The sequence below is a fragment of the Nicotiana tabacum genome, chromosome 2, assembly GCF_000715075.1.
Source record: "Nicotiana tabacum cultivar K326 chromosome 2, ASM71507v2, whole genome shotgun sequence".
NCBI lineage: Eukaryota > Viridiplantae > Streptophyta > Magnoliopsida > Solanales > Solanaceae > Nicotiana > Nicotiana tabacum.
The window spans coordinates 102,991,698-103,007,115 of NC_134081.1; the positions used below are offsets into that span (position 1 = coordinate 102,991,698).

The 15,418-nt window shown below is 35.1% G+C and overlaps 1 protein-coding gene and 1 long non-coding RNA gene across 2 annotated transcripts; both read right to left on the reverse strand.

Annotated features, from left to right (window-relative positions):
• Nucleotides 1–5,709: 5,709 nt before the first annotated feature.
• On the reverse strand, nucleotides 5,710–8,544 carry LOC107826263 (uncharacterized). Its single transcript, XR_001657241.2, has 4 exons — nucleotides 8,457–8,544; nucleotides 7,868–7,933; nucleotides 6,896–6,968; nucleotides 5,710–6,335 (listed from the first exon to the last, which is right to left on the reverse strand). It is a non-coding gene; the product is annotated as an uncharacterized LOC107826263 (long non-coding RNA).
• A 1,233-nt stretch (nucleotides 8,545–9,777) lies between these two features.
• Nucleotides 9,778–14,285, reverse strand: LOC107826261 (nicotianamine aminotransferase 1-like). The gene is made up of 7 exons (XM_016653228.2): nucleotides 13,576–14,285; nucleotides 11,689–12,028; nucleotides 11,392–11,610; nucleotides 11,245–11,304; nucleotides 10,836–10,991; nucleotides 10,655–10,748; nucleotides 9,778–10,369 (listed from the first exon to the last, which is right to left on the reverse strand). The coding sequence occupies exons 1-7, from the start codon at nucleotides 13,749–13,751 to the stop codon at nucleotides 10,209–10,211; spliced, it is 1,206 nt and encodes a 401-aa protein (XP_016508714.2). The 5' UTR covers nucleotides 13,752–14,285; the 3' UTR covers nucleotides 9,778–10,208.
• Nucleotides 14,286–15,418: the final 1,133 nt, after the last annotated feature.

Sequence of the window (15,418 nt, forward strand, 5' to 3'; positions counted from 1 at the left end):
ATATTCAAATAAATAGACAATTCAAACAAGGGATCAAGCTTGTAGTGTGGTTGCCAAAAAAGTAGGATTACAAGCTCAACGGGGCTAACAAAGATACATATTAATTTAGTGGGTAAAAGCACATATTTGGCTTAATAAATAAATGTCTGTCACTTTCTAGACTGAACAAGACTACTATTTCGCTTTGCAAACATACGGGGCAAGTTCTAGACATCAATAAAAATGCAGAGAATATCAATAAATACCTCACACGCATATTGTCACATAACTCACTTAGGACCTGATTTATCCTGACTCTCTAGTCAAAGCAGTTTAGAAAAATCAGAATCAAACAATTTAAGGCACTTATACGCGAGTCAATGACTAAGCCTAGGCGTCACAATTAAGGCACTCACTATTTTCAAGGTACAACAAAGTCAAGAAATGCCATCTCCATTTAATACATAGCACAAGACTTCACTATTCCTATTAAAAGAAAACTAACTACACCCGGTTCTAACAAAACCCTTGAAAAAGAACCGTGACACAAAGAAAAACTAAGAGGCAATTGTTATATTACCTAAGAAAATAAAACAAAAATAAAAGACACCTTTTTTTTCTTCTTCGACAAAAATTCCTCAAGAAGACAGTCGAGTAAATCCATTGTTGGGAAACGTCAATTTTATTTTTCAACAAAACAATAACAAAAAACACAAAAATAAAAATAAAAATATACACACATATTTACATCCCCTACCCCACACTTTAAATTGTGGCATGTTCCCATGACACACAAGTAAAAAGCAAGAGGTAAAGAAAACTCCCTTGAATTTTTTTCTTTTCCCAGAACTGATGAACTTTATCCCTAATTCTGAATTCATTCCTCGTTTCTGCTTTTCGGGCTTCTTTATAAAGCTCCGTAGGCCAAATTACTCTGTGGATATCTGCAAAATGTGCTCTTTACTTTCTTTTTTGGCCTTATTTTGAGCGGTAAATTGTTCTTGCATGATGATCCTCAACTTGTTCCTACATTCTTTCACAGGATCCATCCATGCATATTCCTGTAAATTTCCAAAAATAAAAATTCACATGATCAATGTTAGAATAAGAAAACAAAAAAAAACAGTCATGTGAATATTCCTATGGCATTTCCAAGACCATTTGTTTCTCATTCTCTTGCAGTACAAGCTGTAAATATGAAAAGGTGGATGTGGGTTTGAACTCTTCTTTTATTGCTTCACAATCAACCAAAGGCTCATCTTTAATCATCTCAATTGAATCAGAGTCTTCTTGCAAAGTGGGAAGTTCTCTCTGTAGATGCTCATCCTCTTGGATAGGCTCATTCCAATAGGGTGTTTCCTATATATATTCATCATCACAATGCAATGAACTTTCTAAAAGTATATTTACTATTTGACTCACTTGTGTTGTTAGTGTCACGATCCAAAAATTCAACTAGTCGTGATGACACCTAACCCAACCCGCTAGATAACCCAGTTATTAACTATCCAATTCCTATGAAATTCAATAAGACGATTAAGTAAAAGAAAATATCTAAATCTTATACATTCCCCAAGGACCGGTAGTACAAATCATGAGCTTCTAAGATTAGAATTTACAAAGTTAGTATGAAATAAATACATCATCTATTCGAAATGTACATAAACGGATCTTTATAAATCTAAGGCTACCATGAACAAGAGGCAGCTACAGCCGGAACGCATGTACATCTTTAAATCCAGCTCTCGTCAGTCTCCGCAACATCAGTGTCCAACATCTGCACGCAAGGTGCAGAAGTGTAGTATGAGTACAACCGACCTCATGTACTCAATAAGTAACAAACATAACCTTAGGTTGAAAGTAGTGATGAACTTGTACCAAGGCCAGAGTCCAACTCCAATAACCAATAACAGTTCATAACGACATAAAGCAAGTAATAAAAGAAGTGACTCAAAGATAAAATACTCAGCTTAATCATGATTTCTGAAAATTAGTTCTGTCTTTCAAGCATATCAGTGAAAACCCAAGTCGTTTACCGAAGTTACCAAAAATATGAGTAAGTTTGAAAACAGTAATTTTTCCAAAACTCCTTTCAACAATAAATAAGACGTTTTATTTTCTTTCTAGATAGCTAGTGTAAAATACATCACTATGCCCATATGTCAATATGTGGGAGAAGTCATGAATGACGTGATACCGTACAATATGAGAAAAATACATCTCGATGCATGTATGTCATGTGTGCATGTTAATACAATGTATCTCAAAGATGAACTCATGTACTCACACTCTCAGAGTACTCAATCTCATTGTCTCACATATTTCACTCATCATGCTCAATCACTCGGTACTATATATGGCCAATCCGGCCCAGGGAAGATCTATCCCAGAATATACACATCAACTGATCATCAGTCATTCAGTACCGAGTAGGGCTAATCCAGTCTGTGGGAAAGATCCATCCCTAGGTATAAATGCTTCAGACAAGATCCATGTCCAGGGAAGATCCATCCCTCAATATAAATCAACCGCGCTCACTGGGGATGTGTGCAGACTCCGGAGGGTTTTCTTCAGCCCAAGCGCTATCATAAATCAGTACAACCACTGCGGCGTGTAGCCCGATCCCATAAATGTCTCTCTTAATCAGGCACTCGGCCTCACTCAATCATCAACCTCTCTAATCTCTCGGGCTCACAATGACATGAACTAGCCCAAAAATGATGATATGATGTATCAATAAATAACAATAAAGACTGAGATATGATATGCAATGAAATGAATATGACTGAGTATGACATTGCAATGTAAACGAATAACTCAACAGCAGTAATGACCTCAGTGGGTCCCAACAGAATAAGCATGTAGATTAAACATGGCTTTTAACATGAATCATAGCTCGATAACTCTAGTACGTAGAGATTTCATGATCACAGACAAGTTCAGGTAACTACACAGTACCACAGAAATAATGAAATTACAGATCACACGGTGCATGCCCACATGCCCGTCACAAGCATGCGCGTCACCTCAACACCAAACACATAACATGTATATTCAGGGTGCATACCCTCAGCTCTAAGATTAGAAGAGTTACTTACCTCGAACAAGACTAATCCAATGTCGAGCAAGCTAAACAATGCTCCAGAAATTCTATTCTGTGCGTATCAACTTCTGAACGATTTCTATCTCCTCAATTCAAGCCAAACGATCTGCATCTATTCAAACATCGTGCAAATAAATCACAATTTACTTCAACGCTTACAAATTAACAATTTATAAAAATTTTCAACTCCGCTCGAAAAATCGACACTGGGGCCCATGTCTCGGAATCCGACAAAACTCACAAAATCCAAAAACCTATTAAATTACGAGTTCAACCATACTAATTTCACCCAAATCTGACTCTGAATCGATATTCAAATCTCGAAAATTTATTTTTTTAAAATTTTGGAAAATTCCTCTGATTTCTCTTGAAAAATCAATAATCTAACGCCGAAAAAGAAGATTAACTCATGTAATATAATCACAGGGGAGTCAAGAATACCTACCCCAAGTTGTCTGGAAAAATTCCTCTCCAAAGTCGCCCAAACCGAGCTCCAAAATCCAAAAATGGCTAAAAAATAGCGAAACCCCGAAGTTAAAGGGGTTCTGCCCAGCGTTTCCGCATTTGCGGACAAGAGGTCGCATCTGCGACCTTCGCTTTTGTGGGAAAGAGGCTCGCATTTGCGAGACAGGCCGCTTCTGCGATCGCGCTTCTGTGATTGAAGATTCGCTTCTGCGATGCCTCCCCAGCCAGCACTCCCTCGCTTCTGCGACCATCGCACCTGCGCAAACCAGCCGCAGGTGCGGTCACACTAGAACCAGAAGGAATCATCAATAACAACATGAAGAAAAATGGTCTGAAATCAATTCGAAACACGCCCGAGCCTCTTGGGACCCTGTCCGAACATACCAACAAGTCCCATAACATAATACGGACCTACTCGAGGCCTCAAATCACACCTAACAACATCAAAACGACAAATCACACCTCAAATCAAAATCTATGAACTTTAAACTTTTAAATTCTATATCTTGCCCCAAAACACATCAAATCAATTCGAAATGACTTCAAATTTTTCACACAAGTCATAAATGGCATAATTGAGCTATTCCAATTTCCAGAATCAGATTCCGACCCCGATATCAAAAAGTCAACCCCCGGTCAAACTTTTCAAAATTTCAACTTTTACTATTTCAAGCCAAATTCCACTACGGACCTCCAAATAATTTTTCGGACACGCTCCTAAAGTCCAAAATTATCATACAAAACTACTAAAAACATCGGGATTCAAATCCGAGGTCGTTTACACATAAATCAATATTCGGTCGACTTTTCTAACTTAAGCTTTCTATTTTGAGACTAAGTGTCTCAATTCGTTCCGAAATCCTTTCGGACCCAAACTAACTAATCTGATAGGTCATAATACAGCTATAAAGCATAAATAGAATAGTAAATAGGAGAACGGAATTGTAATATACCAAACGACAGGCCGGATCGTTATATTTAGGTTCTTAATTGCTTCAGCAATTTGTATAAGTCCTTGATTTTGTATACATTTTTATTTAACACTATTCATGAACTAATACATAAGCTCTTCTAAACTAACATTCTCCTCTTGAGGTGGTTGTCTCACTTCGCTTTCATCCCAACAAAAGTTAACATTAAGCCCATATGAAACCGCATACTTGTACGGTCTAGAAATAGAGTGAGACTCTTCAAAAGATGAATCATAAGAGGAATACTTACCTGCTTGACAATCAACACATAGATGATTGTCGGGTACTACAATAGCAGATTTGTGATAATGCTCAACTACTAACTCTTCAACCGTTTTCTTAGGCTGATTGTGCTCCATCTTCACAGCATTTAAAGTTCAATATCAGGAATATATACTTCAAGTTTTCTTCCTAGGACTTGTCACGTACTACAAAAAAAATCTCGATGACAAGTTAACTAATTAAAAAAAAAAGACAAAAGCTAATTCCTGAATTAGTACCAAAATTTATTTTGAACACTATTGGTTGTCAATCTCCGGCAACAGTGCCAAAATTTGACGACCATAAAATATAATGCGAAATTAATACTCGCTAGCCAAAGATAGAATAGTTAAATTATCGTCTCCACAATGATTGAATTTAAATAATGTTCAAGTAATTTCTGATTTAATTGCTATTCGGGTGGATCAACACTTGAGTTAAATAATTATAAACTAAGTTTAACTACTAAAATAAAGCAATTGACAATTGACAATAAGGAATTAGATATTCGAAGAGTTGGTTTCTTATCAATGTAAGGAATAAGGGTTTGACACGATAGGTGCAAGATAGCTATTTGGGATTTAACTCTAGTTTAATTCACTCTAATATTCTAATGATTCTCACGAATTCACTCGATGATTAGTTCAAACGTGTAGTCAAGACTCCTCTCTTGATCAAATCTTAACTCTACGAGGTGAACTAATATAAGCACTGAGAAGTATGCAAGCATGCGTTAATGGACTGGTCCTTAGGAAAACGTCTCTTGAATATTCTCCTAACTTGATTTAACCAACAATTCAACAAGCTTTTCCGATTCATTAAGAGAATCAATGAATTAAATCAAACAAAATAATGTAAATATAATCACCAAGACATTCCTCTTTCGATTAAATAAACCGATGAATAAAGTTATAACAATTCAAAACTCCATAAACGAATTCAAGCATGAACTAGAGTCGAAATCCACAAATATTTATCAACATACCAAATCCGTCAAACCCTATAGGAAACTACTCCATAATCATGGAGGAAATAATCACAAATATAATTAAAGAATAAGAAAGTATCAATCTAATGTTACAATCCAAATTCTTGTATTGAATTGATGGAAAGATGATGAAATCCCGTGTCTTGTTGCCTCCAATGCTCTCCCAAAGCTTCCAAATTCAAGAGTTCTCTAAATTTCGTATTTTTGGTGTATTTATATCATGTAAGAATGAGTCTGGACGAAACTATCCTTTTCAAGGTGAACTAGGAGAAATACTTTGTAAAAATTGCACATGCGCGGCGCATGGCGCGCCGCCCCACACAGTGTGCCTGTGGAAAAGTTCAGAGAGTTGATTTTTACACTCTGCAAGAATTTTGCTCTAGCGCCCCGTTACGCATGGCGCGGCGCGGTAGTGCAATTTTCTTAGAGTAATATTTTTTCCTCACTTTTTGACATCCAAACTTAGTCCTCGATCCCCGAACGTGATTCCGCCTTAATTTCTTGGGCTTTTACTTAGACTTCAAAGCTCTAACTTGTTCAAATTATCTTAATAGCTCAAAATCACTTCCTGCAAGGCATAAAACACATAATAAGTGCAATACACTAATATTTAAGCTCAAACACAAGTAAAATACAGTAATTGGAGTGCAAACTTTGACTAAAATACGGGATTTTAGCATACCATCACTAACCATAAATCTATATGTTTATGAAAACAAAAACTAAAAATCAGTTCGCTAGTTCAATTCAATGTGTACTTGTCACGCCCCAAAATGGATTGCGACGTGGCCGGCACCCAGTGCCTCACCGTTTGCACCGACCAAACCATTGCAGCTTAATATTTACCTCAACTCGCAATTGTGTAGCTCAATCTATTTAATAAATTATAATATTAGACGAGAGAAATAAAATAAACTTCATTAACAATAAAAGTTCATAGCGTAATTTGGACATAAGTAAAATGTCATATGTGATACCATGTGAGTACCCACTGCCTAAAATAATACACATACTTTATGGAGCCTCTATGACGCAACGAATGGAATAATAAAGTTGCAGGGGTAGCCCGCACTATTCAAAAATATACAACTGAAACAAAGTGGCCCACGAGTGCAAAGGTGGACTCACCAAAAATAAGAAAAGAGGCTGCAGGAACTCTAACTTGTGCGCTGACCGTCCTGCACCCGACCGTCTGCTAAACCTGATATCATTTAAACAAACGATGACTGAGTATTGAAATACTCATATATGCGTCAACCACCACTCGTGGTAGGGAAAGAGTTATATAGATAATCATATGTAACAAAATAAATGAGATCAATAATTTCAAGTAAGATATATAAATAATGTAAAGTACATAAAATTACACCAAGGGATTTAAATTTGCAAGACGAGAAATGTATTTCTTATGTGTCAGGCATCTTATTATAATTATTGTTCTCATTATCTTGTGTCTCAATATCAATGGCACTTATGGTGCTGGAATACATCAGGATGCCATCCACGAAGACTGACGTACTATCCCCAAACAGTTAGGCTAATGTATACAGTCAAGGATCCAAGAGGCTGCCGTACCACTCTCGCACAGCTAGACAAAAATATATTTTTCATTCTTTTATTTATTTATTTATAGAATCGTGTCCATCGACCAAGAATTATTTCATTATGTAATACATCAAGGATCTAAGAAGGCTGTCGTACCATTCCCGCACAGCTAGACCATAGGTGTTAGTCGCTATGGATAGCGTTTTAACTTTAATTTTATGTAAACCAAATAACCAAAAGAAAGGAACACAACAATATATGTAGAAGCATGTCACGAATTATATAAATCTATATGGATCAAGAATATCATACTGATAGTGTGGGGCATCACTCAATAGCACAATATATGTATAGCACCCATAGATATCTTCATCTAATTTGAGATTTAGTCATATAAGTGATTTTATTCGTTTAGTTCCAACAAAGAGTAAATAATGCGAGCTTGTCCCGCACGTGCAAGGAATATCATCAAGTCACCAAAATAAATAAATAAATCATAGATTAGTTAGTTTTTTTTTTTTTGGAAAGCAACAAGAAGCTAGAAGCTCGACATACCTCGATATTCCGCTAAGTTAGCTAAAAGTCGCACCGGCCGTTCCAACAATATTCAACAAATTCATTCTACATATATGAGCTCATATTAATTAATAAAATATCCCAACAATATCAATTTAATTTATTATTTTTTTTAAAAAAAATGTAAGAGACTTAGATTAATTCTTAAAATTTTCTAAATCAACCTTGCTGGTAATATCATGCTCAATAGCTTTAAGAACCTCAACAATGGTAATACTAGGCCCATTCAAGTTAATAAAGTCCAACATTTAAATTCCAACGACATTATCCATCACCCCTTCCCCCAAACCACCAACACCATTAACAACAAGCTATTGTTACACATTATGGTCTCCAACAACCAACCAACTCAAATACTATCTTTCACAACCATTACTACTCATAAATAACTCATACTTATTTTCCAAAGTGTAAAAATTACCTTCTTGAAGAAACCCCCAAAAATCAACTTTAGGGATTTTTGAAGACACTTAGTATTCTTATTGAATCTACTCAATTTAAAGGGGTAACAATGTTAATATAGATGCTAATATCTCTAACTAATACAAAATTTTGGACAAAAACTTACTTTCACTGGTATAGGAGTCGTCTTGGCCGAGAGCTTCTTGAGGAGCCACACTAACTATTTTGTTTGGTTTTGTAATGTAAAATTATCGGGTATAGCAATACAAGGGAGGTTTATTCCATGTTCATTATTTACTCCATTGGCTTGGACCCACTTAGTGGAAAAGATTCTTTTCATTTAAAGGTCCCATTTCATGACCAAGAATAAACATATACAATCAAATCTCTCTATAATAACGTCGTTTGTTCTGAATATTTTTGGATGTTACAGAGAAGTGCTGTTATACAGAACATATATTATAACATAATATAAAAATTAGTTTCGAAAAAGCTTGGCTTTTATAATGAAATGTTGTTATATAATGATTCTATTATAGAGAGGTCTGAGTGTATACAAAAGCTATAATTTGGCCATTAAGTGCATATTCACGCCAACTTCTTTTCGTTCTCTTTTTTTTTTTTTCATCTCATATTTTGAACATAATTAAACGTTAATATATAAGTATTAACATGTCCATTAATATTTTCTCAATCCCTCGCTGTCATTGGTACACAAAATAATATTTTCTATATTCATAATCACGATTAAAGTATTAAACTAAATTCGAAAATTTTCAAAGCGCTACAGTTCTGCCGGTTTTAGGAGTTCTTTTGAGCCCCCTAGAGAAGAGTATTGAGGCATATAAGGACGATAAATACTTATTATCAATGAGTGTAATATATGTTTTGCATAAAAACTTTCAAACACTTAACCATGATTGTTAAGGTTAATTTAGTTAGGTGTAAATATCTTCGGATTAGCTTTTTGAATTTTGGGTTTTCTTATCTATTTCAAACAGTAAACTATCAATCATTTTTGCTCGTGCTAGTCCCCAGAGATTTTTGGATTTCTTGAAATATGAGATTGAATGCCAAACTCTTATTTGTATTTTGTATTTTATTTTATATTGGTGATGTTAGGAAATTTGCACACCTGATGCTATGGAGGCCTTACTTCTAGCATGCGGTTTAATGCATATTAGCTACTATGGTAACAGTTGGCGTTTCATTATAGCAAGGTCCTCGCCTTTATTATGAATATCCACATATGGTTTTGATTATTATGATATCATTCTTTGAGGCATCTCAATTAGGCTATATGATTTCTACTTGCGGCATCTCTAACGGTTCAGTACGGATAAGTATTTACTAATGCAAGACGGTGTTTGCAACTACTCCATACAATATAATCTAACTGAAGGAGTGAAGAAAGTAATCATGAACATGAATGGGATCCCATATGTTTGGCAAAGACAATTACTGCTAAAAAACAATGCACGGATTGCTGGAGTTGGCAATGCGAGGATGTTAATATTTCGAGAACAGTAAGGTGCACAATAGTTTTCGCCTTAAATGACCCACTAAATTCTGTTTCCTTACTTTGCAAATCAGGAATTAAGATCAGCATAATCCACAACATTTCACACACACTTTTCTAGCATAGCTAGGCTAAAGCTATCTTTCAAACACATGCAGTAAAACTAGCATGATGCTATTCTGATGCTACAGAACCATATACCATTCCACATAACATATATATGACTCAATGAAATTGTTGAGAGTTTGGCCAACTTATTTATGAGCTATCACACACCACAAACGATCGAGTATCCAACGTGCAGTTTTTTTTGGTAACAACTGTGAATATTACCATACCAACAATCCAACGTGTAGTTAATGATCACATTTTCAACTCTTGAATTGAATCTGAGACTTCCTAAAAATGGAGAGATATCAAGTTTCCTTCTAAGAGTAGCTTATTGTTTTTCTTTGCATGCCTTTGACAGAAAGCAGTTAGTCTCTTGAGACCATCTTCTAGAGTTGATAGTTCACATGCAAAGGTTATCCTGAGCCAATTCTTGAGTCCTACAGTAACACCTGCACCAAGCCTTATTGTCATATATCTATACAACAAAGCATCGAGTACATGCAGTAAATTCATGCAACAAAATCAAAAGCGCATAAATTTGACTTTCATATAACTCGGTTACATATATTTATGGAGTCTAAATCAAATTTGACAAATGCTTGTCTGAATACGAAAGTTCTAACTACTAAAGGCGTGCGAGAAATCCTCCAAAAAAGACATTTTCTGGAGTACGAAAATACTACTGTCTTTGATAGAGTTTGATGCTTTATAAGAGAGTTTGCTTGTTCTTTTACCTGGTAAAATTATCAAAGACTCCTCCTTAGCAAGCTTGACACAGAAGTCCAGGTCATCTTCAATGTCTTCTAGAAGGTTTAAGTGAAGTTTGACCTGGAAAGGGAAAGACCTTAATTAGATATTTGATTATATCTACTAATCTCAAACTAAAAGTTAATTAAGCTTCCATTTTTCTCTTACCATCACAGACATAGATCCTTCAGGTTTACTTGGGCAAGTGATGCAAGGTATATCCTTGATTTTGTCATAACAAATGTCTGCAGCTTGTCTTAGTATATTTACTATTTTAGAGAAGAAATCATCTTTTGTTTTCTGAAGGATCATAGGAATTGCTCCCTGTCAAAAAGAAATCAGATACCTTAGTAAAAGATGTGGAAAATACATCCAAACTAATAAGTTCTTAAATAACTACGCCATTAGACCAAAGTGTGGCTAGAAGCAGAGGCGGATTAAACTAATAGGGTTTGAACCAAAAGCTAATGGGTTCGACCGAATTAACCCGTATGCAACATGCTGGCTCCCCCTGGATAGAAGGAATAACATGCATTAGATTTTCAAAAGAAGGCAAGCAGAACAGAGTATTATAAACCTGAATAAGGGTTGCGGGGTCAGAAATTAGATTGAGATACCCCATAATAGAATCTATGACCTGCAAATAGGAAAACACGAAAGTGAGAATATGCAGACATATGTGAATATAGTACAGAATGACCATCTTTCAAAGAAGAGTAAGTACCCCATATTCTTTTAGTATTCCATTTGGATCGTTTGTAACAAGCCAACCAAGTCGCCAACCAGGGACAATCCACCTCTTTGATATGGATCCAAGTGTAATAACAGGCGCAATCGATCCAAATATTCCCATAGGCACAAATGGTTTACTTCCAAAAGTAAGATGATCATAAACTTCATCAGCAATAACTAAAATTCCAAGCTTCTTTGCCATCTCCGCCACCTGAAGAAATTAAACCACTTTGTTACAATCAAAATAACTCGAAGTCAATATATTACCAAAAGAAAAGGATATGCATACCTCCTTCAAATGTTGGTATGTGTAGACATTACCGCAAGGATTCCCAGGATTAATAATGACAATAGCAACAGTATTTTCATCTGCCAAAGACTCAACTGAATTAAGGTCTACCTCCCACTTCTTTTCAGGGAGAAGATTAAAGTGACGCATTTCAAGATGATTATACGCAGCTCGCGCTTCATAATAAGGAAATCCAGGCCTTGGAAGTAGAATATTTGCATTCGGGCGAGCAAGAACATTCAAAATTATTTCAATTGCTTGAGTACATCCAATTGTCAAGTAAACATCATCAGGTGACAACTTGTATGGAAGATCTTGAGATAAGTGTTCTGCTACAGCCCTTTTCAGAGATAAAAAATTTAATGAATTTTTCTGAATTTGAAGAAAATCAATGGTGTTTACAAGAATCAGTTAGTTGATGTTTGTTGAAAGTAAATTAACAAATACACTCTAGCATCAATTCCTCCTCCCCTCCCCCTAGGTCTAAAAGAAAATAAAAAAACGAAAAAACGGAAATTAAAAATAGATTGAGTTGTGATCCTTTAATTTGTTCACACAATGCTGATAGTTTTCTTGCCTTAGGGAGAATTCTTAAGTGGACTAGCTCCATACTTGCTTCATAGTCTTGTATGCCAACAATGTAGATAGAAGGTACAGCATGTTTCGTCATGCTTTTAAAATCAGTTTATTTTGAAAAATATTTTCTCAAATATGCTTTTCAAAAAAGATGTGTTTTTCAAAAAAATACTTTTAGTGAGAAGCAATTTGAATTTGGCTAATTAATTTGAAAAGTATTTTTAAGCCGCAATTATTATTTGGCTAAGCTTTTAAAAAGTCCTTATAAATGTATTTTCTCAAAAGTACTTTAAAAGAGATACTTTATGAGGAAAAACTACTTTTTTTCAACTTCTCAAAAACATCTTCTACTTCTAATTGAAAGCACTTTTTTTCCTTCTAAATATTTGGCCAAACACTTTAATTTTAGAAAAAACACTTTTGGCGGCAAAAAGAAATAATTTGATCAAACAAGCTATTAGTAAGATTACTGGCTACAACTGATACATAGAGTACGCAGGAACTATATGACAGAGGTCGATGGCTCTCTCTCAAAAAGGTCCATGGACTAGCGAAGAGCGGAGATAGTAAAGCAAAGGGAGTTCAATTAAATCCTTGTGCAAATAGGGTAAAAATGAAAATTATTCGGTATATAAACGTTTAAATCCCTTTAACATAAGAAAAATAATGCTAATACGGGTTGAAAAGTTGCCATAAGTCATAATTTTAAATCTCAACTATGACATCCTGGTAATTTTTGTAATTTTTTTAATCTCCTTATCCATATAAAGTGTTGGCTCCACAAGGAGCAGCAGAAACCAATGAAGGGAAATGCCATATAATGGACCACTATATTCATTGAAGGAATTAAAATATGTATATACCGTAAGTAGTGTACCAATTAAAGCACGACTTTTTACTTTGAATGACTTTTTTTTTCTTTTTCTCATACTTCGAATGATTGCGTCAAAGTGTTAATGGACCAACTTCTTCAACACTTGGGAAACTGATGGAAAATCACCTGTTGCGCATGTGAACTTTAGCCTTCCGTTAGTTTCTTAACCTTCAGTAATTAAATGACATCTTTTGGTCATTGTGCTAAACTTTAAGGAAGTTTTTTGTTTACATAGATACTTAAAGGATGAAACTTAAGTTTGAATATAGTTAACGAACTAAAATAGTTCACACAAACTAAACTGTAGTAAAAGTTACACTCAGTTATTGTGACCATTAGCTAGAATGAGTAGACTAGAGCATGTATAATTAGCAAACATGTAATTGAAGAAAAGTAAAATACTCCGAAATGAAAAGTAGAATGTAGAAAGTACGTACCTTCTAGCTGAAAGTATGCCGACGGAGGAGGAATAGCCGTTGAACTTAGCAGAGCGAACGGAATCAAAGATAGCATCTTCAGCGACGGGAGTGGTCCGAAAGCAGGAGAAGGAAGAAGGGTCGCCGTGGGAGAGAGGGATAACGGGTCGGGTGTCGGACGGGTCGACGCTCTGCATTAATGTATTACGAACCACTCTTATGGACAAACCCGACCCAGCCAACAACTTGTCGTTCTCTCTAAAATTCCATCTTGTTTTTGCACCCTTCTCCTTGTTCTCCCCTCCACCTCTACCTTCTTCCCCTCTGAATAAATATTTTAGAAGTAGATATATGGTGTGGAAGGAGGAAAAAAGTAGACAATATATAATGGAAATAGATTTCTATATGTGTACTGCAAGATATACTTGTTACAGAAATATATATAAAGTCAGAAAATAGAAAAGAGAATTGTGTTCGTGGAAATAATTACTAATATTTGTATATTATAATAGGTTGTTTATATCACTAACGGTCTTTCTTGAGGTTGTGCGTGAATACGAAATGCATGAGACTGCTTTTTTAGGTCATTGGAAAAAAGAGATGAATCATGCCTGATGCTCTCCTCCTCTGATCCTCCTCAACATTTTTGTCATTTTCTGGAGGTAGTTGTGGTGGGAGCATCAAACTGTTGTCTTGTGCAGTGGAATTCTTTTATTTTTGGTCTGAAAGATGGGGTGCATACATTGCTTTAAAAAAATTAGTATAAGAAGCATCAGTTGATAATCACACCTACTGACGAAGCTGGTGGATTAGGAGCAAAAAAGGCGTGTATCAGCAGGAGTAGGGTGGCAAAAAGCTGTTTCCATTTATTATATTCGTTCCCAAAAACATAATACTAAGTATATTTCTATATTTCTTACCTCCAATTTGGTATCTTAATTAATATAGTCTGACAAACAGTGCTCCATTGAGTTATGGACCGAAACTAATTAAATTAACATTCACCCACCTCAAGATCCTCACAAATTTAATTAGGATTCATTGAAATCGAGGGCACCATGTGATAAGACATTTAGTAAAAATACCCGAGCATATCGGAAGACTAAGCTTAAAATATCTTTATTCATCGGGTGAAATTAAATATTTGAAATAATCAGTACTATAATTCTTTAATCATGTAGGTTAGACTAAGGTCATGTTTGATTTCACATTGATAGCATAAAGAGTACTTAAAAACCCTACATTCAACAACCTGCAAGTAAAGTTTTCTAATCAAGCTCAAAACAGGAGCTGAAAAAAAAGAAGAAAAGTTTAGTGCAATACAGTCAGCAAAACAATCAATCAAGAAAAATATTTAATTATGTATTTCATACTCTTAAATGATATTAACAAACGGAATAAAGAAAGCAAGAAAGAAAAAGCATGGAGAATGCCAGAAAATGACCGATAAGAAACAAATAAAAACGATAATTAAGTATGTTCACCTTCAAATCGGATAACAATTAAATTTGTAAGTGGCTTTAAAGATACGCGGATTAACTTGATACAAAGCGATAAATTGAGTTGATATTGAATAAATAAAGATAAAATAAATTCAAACCACACGAGTTGGATAGTTTCAGTTTCGATGGAATAATCGTTCTCGAGCCGGGCTCACCACGACCGATGTTGATTAAAAAAGAACAAAAGCTTAGAGACAGAGAAAATAATAATGTATTGCCTTTTAGTGCGTATTACAGTGTGTCAAATGAATTGTTAGACCCCCTTTATATAGTAGGGGAGTCATATTTTAGGTACAACTTTATAAAAGATAAAAAACCTTCTGATTCGCTGATTGTCGGTTCCTTATCGATACGTGTCGAGA

Excerpts from the sequence above, each read along its gene's own strand:
- LOC107826261 (XM_016653228.2), bottom strand. The coding sequence starts at position 13,751 with ATGCAGAGCGTCGACCCGTCCGACACCCGACCCGTTATCCCTCTCTCC. Across the intron at positions 10,749-10,835 it reads AAGGATCTATGTCTGTGATG|GTCAAACTTCACTTAAACCT; the intron begins GTAAGAGAAAAA and ends TTCCCTTTCCAG. Across the intron at positions 10,370-10,654 it reads GTCTTTGATAATTTTACCAG|GTGTTACTGTAGGACTCAAG; the intron begins GTAAAAGAACAA and ends GGCTTGGTGCAG.